This window comes from Somniosus microcephalus, chromosome 7 (assembly GCF_052327205.1).
Source record: "Somniosus microcephalus isolate GS21.2 chromosome 7, FLI_Smic_1.0, whole genome shotgun sequence".
Taxonomy (NCBI): Eukaryota; Metazoa; Chordata; class Chondrichthyes; order Squaliformes; family Somniosidae; genus Somniosus; species Somniosus microcephalus.
The window spans coordinates 150,818,105-150,829,452 of record NC_140993.1 but is presented as its reverse complement, the minus strand read 5'-3'; the positions used below and the strand labels follow the sequence as shown (position 1 = coordinate 150,829,452).

Genomic DNA, 11,348 nt, shown 5'->3' with positions numbered 1-11,348 from the left:
CCATTACCATCAAGCCAGGGGACGAACCCTGGTTCAATAAGGAGTGCAGAAGAGCATGCCAAGAGCAGCACCAGGAGTACCTAAAAATGAGGTGCCAACCTGGCGAAGCTACAACACAGGACTACATCCATGCTAAACAGCGAAAGCAGTATGCTATAGGCAGGGCTAAGCGATCCCACAATCAACGGATCAGATCAAAGCTCTGCAGTCCTGCCACATCCAGTTATGAATGGTGGTAGACAATTCAACAACAAATGGGAGGAGAAGGCTCCATGAAGATTCCCATCCTCAATGATGGCGGAGCCCAGCACGTGAGTGCAAAAGACAAGGGTGAAACGTTTGCAACCATTTTCAGCCAGAAGTGTTGAGTGGATGATGCATATCAGCCTCCTTCTGAGGTCACCACAATCACAGAAGCCAGTCTTCAGCCAATTCGATTCACTCCACGTGATATCAAGAAACAGCTGAACACACTGGATACAGCAAAGGCTATGGGCCCCGGCAACATCCCAGCTGTCGTGCTGAAGACTTGTGATCCAGAACAAGCCGCACTTCTAGCCAAGCTGTTCCAGTACAGCTAGAACACTGGCATCTACTGACAAAGTGGAAAATTCCTCAAGTATCTGACAAAAAGTCATTGACCTGAAACGTTAACTCTATTTCTCTCTCCACAGATGCTATCTGACCTGAGTATTTCCAGCATTTTCTGCTTTTATTTCAGATTTCAAGCATCCGCAGTACTTTGCTTTGGAATTGCCCAGGTATGTCCAGGCCACAAAAAGCAGGACAAATCCAATCTGGCCAATTACCGCCCCATCAGTCTACTCTCAATTATCAGCAAAGTGATGGAAGGTGTCGTCGACAGTGCTATCAAGCGGCACCTGCTCACTGATGCCAAGTTTGTGTTCCGCCAAGACCACTTGGCTCCCGACCTCATTACAGCCTTGGTCCAAACATGGACAAAGGAGCTGAATTCCAGAGGTGAGGTGAGAGTGACTTCCCTTCAAGGCAGCATTTGACCGAGTGTGGCATCAAGGAGCCCTAGTAAAACTAAAGTCAATGGGAATCAGGGGAAAACTCTCCATTGGCTGGAGTCATACCTAGCACAAAGGAAGATGGTTGTGGTGGTTGAAGGTCAATCATCACAGCCCCAGGACATCGCTGCAGGAGTTCCTCAGGGCAGTGTCCTAGGCCCAACTATCTTCAGCTGCTTCATCAATGACCTTCCCTCCAACATAAGGTCAGAAATGGGGATGTTCGCTGATGACTGCACAGTGTTCAGCGCCATTTGCAACTCCACAGATAATGAAGCAGTCCATGCCCGCATGCAACGAGACCTGGACGACGTTCAGACTTGGGCTGATAAGTGGCAGGTAACATTCGCGCCACAGAAGTACCAGGCAATGACTATCTCCAAGAAGCGAGAGTCTAACCACCTCCCCTTGACATTCAACGGCATTACCATCGCCGAATCCCCCACTATCAACATCCTGGGGGTCACCATTAACCAGAAACTTAACTGGACCAGCCACATAAATACTGTAGCAACAAGAGCAGGTCAGAGGCTAGGTATTCTGTGGCGAGTGTCTCACCTCCTGACTCCCCAAAGCCTTTCCACCATCTACAAGGTACAAGTAAGGAGTGTGATAGAATACTCTCCACTTGCCTGGATGAGTGCAGCTCCAACAACACTCAAGAAGCTCGACACCATCCAGGACAAAGCAGCCCGCTTGATTGGCACCCCATCCACCACCATAAACATTCACTCCCTCCACCACCGGCGTAAGGTGGCTGCAGTGTGTACCATCTACAAGATGCACTGCAGCAACTCGCCAAGGCTTCTTCGGCAGCACCTCCCAAACCCGCGACCTCTTCCACCTAGAAGGACAAGGGCAGCAGGCGCATAGGAACACCACCACCTCCAAGTTCCCCTCCAAGTCACACACCATCCTGACTTAGAAGTATATCGCCGATCCTTCATCGTCGCTGGGTCAAAATCCTGGAACTCTCTACCTAACAGCACTGTGGGAGTACCATCACCACACGGACTGCAGCAGTTCAAGAAAGCGGCTCACCACCAACTTCTCAAGGGCAACTAGGGATGGGCAATAAATGCTGGCATTGCCAGCGACGTCCTGATCCCATAAACGAATTAAAAAGAGTCAAACCACCTCCCCTTGACAGTCAACAGCATTACCATCACCGAATCCCCCACAATCAACATCCTGGGGATCACCATTGACCAGAAACTTAACTGGGCCAGCCACATAAATACTGTGGCTACAAGAGCAGGTCAGAGGCTGGGTATTCTGCAGCGAGTGACTCACCTCCTGACTCCCCAAAGCCTTTCCACCATTTACAAGGCACATCAGGAGTGTGATGGAAGGTAGCAAATGTAACCCTGCTATTCAAGAAAGGAGGGAGAGAGAAAACAGGGAACTACAGGCCAGTTAGCCTGACATCAGTCAATGGGAAAATGCTAGAATCGATTATTAAGGAAGTGTTAACAGGGCACTTAGTAAATCATAATGGGCCGGAATTTGCGGTTGGAGGTGTACCTCCGGAGTACCCCACCGACCTGAAAAAAAATCCGAACCTACCTTCAGGCTCCTGGGCTTTGGAGACTTTGAGTCCTGGGCCTGCTTGCATACGCCTGCGTAAAGGCCCACGAATCCCAGAGACGCAGGCGGTTCTGAAGTGTCTGTGGAATCACGTGGGACAGGTCCTCCTATCAGAAAGGAGGATTCCTCATCATGCTTATGGGGATTCCATTTACAATCGGAATCCCCATCAGCATATGGGGAATCCCCAAATAATTAAACAATTTACATAAGTGGAATAAAAATAAATACCAGGCGTAAGGGCTTCGTGGGCATTTGCTCGGCAGTAGTTGGGCAAATAGCTCAACTCTGCACCAGCGAAAGTGATTTTTGGATTGGTTTGTATGATCTGTCAAGGCGAACCTCGACAGATTGCAAGATCCGAGTTTTTGCACATGCGCAGTGCATGCAGAAACCCAGAACTTACGGGGCCTTTTACAAGGCTTATGTCATCAGCCCCGCAAAATCCAGGCCATTATGATTAGGCTGAGTGAACATGGTTTTATGAAAGGGAAATCGTATTTAACAAATTTATTAGAGTTTTTTGAGGACATAACTAATAGGGTAGATAAAGGGGAACCAGTGGGTGTAGTATATTTGGATTTCCAAAAGGCATTCGATAAGGTGCCACATGAAAGGTTGCTATGCAAGATAAGGGCTCATGGGGTTGGTAGTAATATATTAGCATGGATAGAGGATTGGTTAACGGGCAGAAAACAGAGAGTAGGAATAAACTGGTAATTTTCCGGTTGGCAGGCTGTAACCAGTGGGGTGCCGCAAGGATCAATGCTTGGGCTTCAGCTATTTACAATCTATATTAATGACTTAGATGAAGGGACCAAGTGCAGTGTATCCAAGTTTGCTGACGATACAAAGCTAAGTGGGAAAGTAATCTGTGAGGTGGACACAAAGAGCCTGCAAAGGGACATAGACAGGTTAAGTGAGTGGGCAATAAGGTGGCAGATGGAGTATGATGTGGGGAAATGGGAGGTTATTCACTTTGGTAGGAAGAATAGAAAAACACAATATTTTTTAAATAGTGAGAAACTGTTAAATGTTGGTGTTCAGAGAGATTTAAGTATCCTCGTACAGGAAACACAGAAAGTTAGCATGCAGGTACAGCAAGCAATAAGGAAGGCACATGGCATATTGGCCTTTATTGCCAGGGGTTTGGAGTATAAGAGTAAGGAAGTTTTACTACAATTGTACAGGGCTTTGGTGAGACCACACCTGGAGTACTGTGCACAGTTTTGGTCTTATCTGAGGAAGGACATACTTGCCTTAGAGGTGGTGCAACGAAGGTTCACTAGATTGATCCCTGGGATGAGAGGGTTGTCCTATGAGGAGAAATTGAGTAGATTGGGTCTATACTTTCTAGAGTTTAGAAGAATGAGAGGTGATCTCATTGAAACATATCAGATTCTGAGGGGGATTGACAGGGTAGATGCTGAGATATAGGGCCTGAAATTCGGGTCCCCACGGGTAAGTACGCGCTGGGTACTCACGCGTAGGCGCAACGAAGGTGCCTGTTCTGTGCATGCACTGCGCTTGCGCGGGAAACCGGAACTTCCATTCCCTTAAAGGAAGGGGTTCACGGGTCGAACGCATGCGCCGGAGAGGCAGCGCGTACGCCTGGAACTTCCGTTTTTTTTGCAGGTTTCTTCAGGGGGGTGTCTCCAGGAGCTACGCTTTTAAAAAGCAGTCGCAAGGCCTGCTTTTAACAAGGTAAGTGGTGAATTAAGTAAAATTAAAACATTTTTTCCACAGGTTTATTATTTTTAAATACTTTAAAGAAAGATAAGTTTATTTTTAGCCCCATTAGAAACTGTAATTAATTTTTTCAAAAATTTAAATTGTTTAAAAGTTATTTTATGTAATTTATAGTTATTTTTAAAATGTGATGTTTTTTTAAAATTTATTTGAAGTTTTAATTATGTTTTGGGGCTGAATTGTATTACAGATTCCCTGCTACCATTGGCTCTTCATGGTCCATGTGATCCCAGGGGATGCTTCGAACTAACGGCACCCCTGGGATACACAAGCACTGCGCGCCGGCAGTTGGAGCAGGCCCAGGATTGGAATCCCACGCGGGCCCACAGCAGAACAGCCGGCGCGCTAGGTAAGTGCAGGTCGGAGGCTTGCACCCGCGGGAAGCCTCCGACCCGAATTTTTGGGCCATTGTTTCCCTGGCTGGAGAGTCTAGAACTAGGGGGCATTGTATCAGGATAAGGGATCAGCCATTTAAGACGGAGGTGAAGAGGAATTTCTTCACTCAGAGGGTTGTGAATCTTTGGAATGCTCTACCCTAAAGGGCTGTGGCCCTGAATCATTGAGTATATTCAAGGCTGAGATAGATAGATTTTTGGATTTATGGGGAATCAAGGGATATGGGGATCGGGCGGGAAACTGGAGTTGAGGTCGAAGATCAGCCATGGTCTTGTTGGATGGCAGAGCAGGCTCGAGGGGCCGTATGGTCTACTCCTGCTCCTAATTCTTATATTCTTATGTTCTAAGGCTAAGAGGAGATTTGATAGAGATGGTTAAATCATGAAAGGTTTAGATAGAGTAAATAAAAAGAAACTGTTTCCAGTGGCTGAAGGGCCGATAATCAGGGGACACAGGTTCAAGGTGATTGGCAAAAGAACCAGAGGTGACATGAGGAAAAACTTTTTTACGCAGCAAGTGGTTAGGATTTGGAATGCACTGCCTGATAGGGTGGTGGATACAGATTCAATACTAGCCTTTAACAGGGAATTACAGAAGCTTAAACACGAACCAAACTGGATAGCTTGGCTCCAATTCATTGGACAAAATAATTTCCCCCCATAAAATCTATTATTCCTTACTTGAGCATGTATGCCCTGGGAGTGTGTGTGTGTGTGGAAGGAAAAGGGTAGCAGGCGCATGGGAACACCATCACCTCCAAGTTCCCCTCCAAGTCACACACCATCGTGACTTGGAAATATATTGCCATTCCTTCATTGTCGCTGGGTCAAAATCCTGGAATTCCCTACCTAACAGCACTGTGGAAGTACCTTCACCATGCAGACTGCAGCAGTTGAAGAAGGCGGCTCACCAGCATCTTCTCGAGGGCAATTAGGGATGGGCAATAAATGCTGGCGTTGCCATGAAGCATCAGATACAAGGACAACCAGTTGATGGAAACCAAGATAGAAATTATAGTTGAAAAATATAATACAGCACCTTGCTGATTTGGACTACTCCATCACAAGATTTAAAATATGCAAGTGGAGCAGGCTCAGGGATAACAGTATGCTGCAGTTCTGACGAAGGGTCATTGACCTGAAACGTCAACTCTGTTTCTCTCTCCACAGATGCTGCCTGACCTGCTGAGTATTTCCAGTATTTTCTGTTTTTATTTCAGATTTCCAGCATCCGCAGTATTTTGGTTTTGTATGCTGCAGTTTCATTTTCAAATTTCTCGGTTTACGAAAGTAAAGAAACATCTAGTGATGCTTCAAAAGGAGAGGAAACTGAATTAGCTGCAACATACAAAGGAAATGGGACACTTTCAAAAACATCTTGAAAGGATGTAAAACCTAATATATATCCCTGGGAGGAAGAGAAGTGTGTATGATGAGAGAAAGCCACATTGGTACTCAAGAAAAGGTATTTTAAGTCTTCTAAAAATGAGCTATAGGGGGTGAAATTGGACTTTGACAGTAGTGCAAGATGGGACTGGGCAGAATTATAGGCCACCCATTTAAATTGGGGAAGCTGGAAGTGAGGTTTGATGTGCGGAATTTTTATTTTTCACAGAGTGTAATTGACCTACGGAAAGACATTTCGGAGGTGATAGTGAGGACTGACTTCTTGTAGTCCTTCAAAAAAGTGTTAGACACTTTTATGGAAAACTACAAAACCACAAGAGAGGGAAAGTAAGATTTTGGGGAATAATTAATAGGTTGGGGCCTCTTAGGGCTTGGCTGATCATCCTTGAGGGTCAGAGAGGAATTTTTGACAGTGGTTCCTGAAGTGATGATGTGTCTCTATGCTCTTCTGCCTTTCCCAGGAATTTATTTGTTTGATGATCCATGTTTCCTTTGTATGGACATTCTAAGGAGATAGTGTAGATTGTCACTACCCCAATACTTATTTTCTCTCTCTACAGAACACTGGAAATGTGACTACCCTTTTGACACAACACATGACGCAAAGTCCACACTGAATTTAATTCAAGTAACTTTTTTCCAAATAAAACAAGCCAAATCAATTCCTGTTGAAAACTAGAAATGAGCAAACAATCATAACAAGACCATACAACATTGTCTAAGTTTGATCATTAGAGGGCAAGAACATTTAATTTAATTCATAATTCTGAAAGAAAGCACCAATTTGTTTTAGAGAGTTGCAGAAGCTTAAACACGAACCAAACTGGATAACTTGGCTCCAGTTCATCAGACAAAATAATTTCCCCCATAAAATCTATTATTCCTTACTTGAGCATGTATGGCCTGGGAGTGTGTGTGTGTATGTGTGGGGTGGCGGGTGGGGGGGAGACTAAGGAAACTGGTGAGAAAATAGCCATTGCATAAAAAAAAGAGAAATACGAATAGTAAAAATAATACTCCTGTACTATCTTTTGAATATTGGAAATTGTTCAACTGTTAGGGAGAAAAAACTTTCATAAACGCATTCAAGTTTCTGCATTTTATTCACATTTTTCCATGAAAAGGATCTAGATAGGAATTATGTTAAAATGTGTTTTTAAGTTAAACCACATTTCAAAGGGATTTATTTCACTAGGGCAGCAAGCTGCAAATGTGTATTAGGTTTCAGACAGGGCATCTGAACCCAACATCCTTGAGACAGTGAAAGATAATTTGACATTCCAGCGACCCCAGTTAGTCTGGTGTTTGGAAACAGAACTGCATGGGCAGTCAGGCAGCAAAAGACAGGAAATGGCAGGGAGAAGGTGTTCTACTCCAGGACTGGAAGACAGTTGCAGAGCGATTATTCTGTTTAAGTTAGGTAAGATAACCTACCAAAGTGGGATAGCATCGTGTGTTCTTTATTTTATATCATTACGTGAACCCAAGTTGTATCGACTGAACCCAGCGACTCTGCTCATACATATGTTTCACTTTACTGTGGAATAAAGCAATTTACGAAGCAAATCAAACTTTATCTCATCTAATGATAATTTGTTCCACAGTTGGTGAGATTGAAGAGACACACATGTGAAAGACATGGAGATCCAGTCCAGATCACAAGTGAGTTTCATTGTTACCCTCCCATGCTCTGCTACATACGAGTAGAAACAGGGCAGTGTGAGTCAACTGCCACAAAAGTAAAGCGCTCAGACCACTTGCAGGAGTGATTGATGCCACTGAACTCGAGGAGCTATCTATGGTTGAATGCAATTCACACCTACAGAAAGTCGCAGAAATCTTAATATTTTGATTACAGGATGCCTATAAATAGCTAGGGAATAGTGTTATGTGTTTTCTGGTTTGGATTTATTGAATAAAAAGCTATTCCTTGACAATATATAATAATGGCTTACGCACAGTTTAAGAGAGTTAAAATGGGGAGGAGAGTGTGGGTACCACACTTGTTTGCAGTGATTGGAGACCAACACCTACTCAAATATTCTCTGTCAGTGTCCCTTTATAATTTTCTGCTTCAAATGTAATCTTACATATTGTAAAAATAATCAAAATATGAATGCTAAGCAAAGGATCATTACATTTAATATCAAACATTATATCAGCCAATAGTATTGTTTTTGTTCATTAACTCAGTGAGATGTCTCCTCCAAAAGTAGCTGAACAATAAATATATTAAATATTAGCACTATACATTTTATGTAATGCTAAATTATGTAATATCATTCAATAAATCATTATTACTTTTACTAATAACTTATTACTTGTTGCTGGATTATTTTATGTATTAATTTTGGTATTATATTTTGGTATTTATTACATTTTAACATTCGTAAAAATAGTTACTAAAAAGTAATAATAATAAAATGACACAATGTTAATTGGCAAATTCTCAATACAATGCAGATAAATCTTTGCTTCAAGTTATTCTTCAGCAAAGTGCACAGACATCCCAGGGGCGTATGTAGAGCAGAACTGTAACAGCTGTTGATGGAACTGTACCAAATATATATCTCTTTGATTTAGGCTGCGCTCATCACACAGATCGAATGGAAACACTGCATTGGGAGCCACACATAGCACTGAGGCACCTACAGAAATTAATAAATTAATTCAATTTATGATTATGAAATACATCCTGTTATAAGTTTGCAGTACACATAGGACCTTCTTAAACCTTTAAAACACATTCTTCTTTTCCATTTACAACCAAGAATTGATATTCTTGTCTAAAGGCATTCAGCCATTATTACCATGCCTTGCAGTGATGGAAATCTCATATAGTAAAATTGCAATGACAGCATCCTGTTCCAGGACTTTGTTTCTCAGGCTGAGTTTGGCATGTGTTTCAGACAATGACATTCTGTTAATTAGGAAAAGATTCAGAAGTTTAAAACATAAAAAATTATTTAACTGTTGCTCCAATGAAAACGGATAAGCTGCAAAACTCTACACACTGACACATAATTCTATAGCAATAACAAATAATACCCCTCCCTGTGCAAACTTCATATATAATACATAATTTGTTCGTTTAAAAATGGACAATGGACAACTAGCAGTGAATACAGTTATCCAATCAAACGATTCATGAGAGTGATGAACTGCAAGAGGAAACATTAAATATGTAATTTAATATTAAATGACAACTTTGAAGTTATTGCTTTGCACCAGTGCATTATACATAACAAATACAATTTAAGTTTTATGTGGATTTTTAAAATCAGGTTTTGTCCCATTTGCTGCCTGTGGTTGTCAAGTGTTCGTGTGTGCACACAAAGATTTTGTTTCGGATTTTTGGGTGGAACTTTTTGTGCTCATCAGAGTATGGAATGTGGGAAATAGACTACATCTTGTTCGCATCAGGCATTTCCAGATCAGGTCCAGTACCAGATGGATGCTGAGTAAATCTACAACAACAACTTGTATCTATATAGTGCCTTTAACGTAGTAAAATGTCCCAAGGTGCTTCTCAGGAGTGTTATAAAACGAAATTTGACACCGAGTCACATAAGGAGATATTAGGGCAGATGACCAAAAGCTTGGTCAAAGAGGTAGTTTTTAAGGAGCATCTTAAAGAAGGAGAGAGAGGTGGAGAGGTTTAAGGAGGGGCCTTGGCAACTGAATGCACGGCCACCAATGGTGGAGCGATTAAAATCAGGGATGCTCAAGAGGCCAGAATTAGAGGAGCGCAGATATCTCAGAGGGTTGTGGGGCTGGAGGAGATTACAGAGAGGCGAGGCCATGGATGGATTTGAAAACAAGGATGAGAATTTTTAAATCGAGGCGTTGCTTAGCCGGGAGCTAATGTAGGTCAGTGAGCACAGAGGTGATGGGTGAACGGGACTTGGTGCGAGTTAGGACATGGGCAGCAGAGGTTGGTATGACCTCAAGTTTATGGAGGGTAGAACGTGGGAGGCCTGCCAGGAGTGTATCGGAACAGTCAAGTATAGAGGTAACAAACCTTTACTCCAACACAGTTTATTGTATGATCCCAAACTCAGAAGTGCAGCAAATTTCCCACTATCTTTGTGGCCTCGCTGGCAGCATGAAACATTGCTATTTTAGAATAGATACACGTTTTATGACATTAGCACTTTCACACCTTCACAGTGTTTAGCATGTTTTGAAGCCGCAAGGAGGCTGGAATCTGCAATGTTGCTTTTCACCAATAGTATCTCTTGCAGTAGTTTGACCTGAAGTCCTAAGGATAATGGTGACTGTCAGAGGTGAAAGGTTAGCAGTCTCTCTCACTGGGCTATAGGCTATCTCATATAATAGTAGGTACATTGGGAATATAGGACTACAGTACATTTTCAATTGTGTTTTTAAAAGTCAGAGGTCTTTTAAACCAAAACAAAATGTATATGTGTCCATCTTAGCTGAGGTATGCTATAAACCTGCTTTAACTGTCAATTAATTCTACATTGTTCTCTCTGCATAAATAAGGCAGTGCAGATTATTTTACTAAATATTACTAGCTGATGATTTTTAATAAAAATTACTTACAAAGTCATCAGTGCAGTTGGGGAAATTTTAGATCCATGGACAGGATCAGTTCGAACTCTCCGACTCGCAGTGTAATACCCCTGTATAAGCCTCTCAGCTTCGGAAGTAAGTTCAGCCTGCTGGTTTCTGGCAAATGCTAGCAGCTGATCAAAATATATTTTAAGTCAGGAGACACATACATTCACATACTGATCAGAAATACTCCAGAGAAGAATGTATTTGACTTGATTCCTAAATATGCATTTAGTAAATTAACTTTTAAGTTATTAAGTAAAACTACTAATTTAATAAATGCATATTAACTAAAGAGCTTATGATGTACAAATCAATTTCAGTTTTGCCACCCTTTCCTAGAGGTGAATAATATTTGACTTTAGACCTTCAAGTAAAATGACTACATTCTTCACCTTCAGAATAGCCAAATGGATACACATGAAAGATTAAGATTATGGCTGACAAAACTAACTTATATTTAGAAACCACGAGCATGTTTACAGGAATAAGCACGAGGGTATTGCCACTCCAATAGGAATTAGCCATTGAAAATCTACTTTACAGAGGACAAAGCATTCATAAACTGATCATCACCATGTCATTTGAGGAGGACATT

At 42.1% G+C, this 11,348-nt stretch overlaps 1 protein-coding gene across 1 annotated transcript in view; it reads right to left on the bottom strand.

Moving 5' to 3' along the window:
• Nucleotides 1–7,094: 7,094 nt before the first annotated feature.
• The window catches only part of mcmdc2 (minichromosome maintenance domain containing 2), a 125,853-nt gene continuing 121,599 nt past the window's right edge, over nucleotides 7,095–11,348 (bottom strand). Inside the window, exons 12-14 of the mRNA XM_085993093.1 lie at nucleotides 10,739–10,881; nucleotides 8,983–9,092; nucleotides 7,095–8,820 (exon numbers count right to left, since the gene is read on the bottom strand). Of these exons, the coding sequence (XP_085849219.1) occupies nucleotides 8,654–8,820; nucleotides 8,983–9,092; nucleotides 10,739–10,881 (420 nt within the window). The 3' untranslated portion in view covers nucleotides 7,095–8,653. The remainder of the gene's footprint in view (nucleotides 8,821–8,982; nucleotides 9,093–10,738; nucleotides 10,882–11,348) is intronic.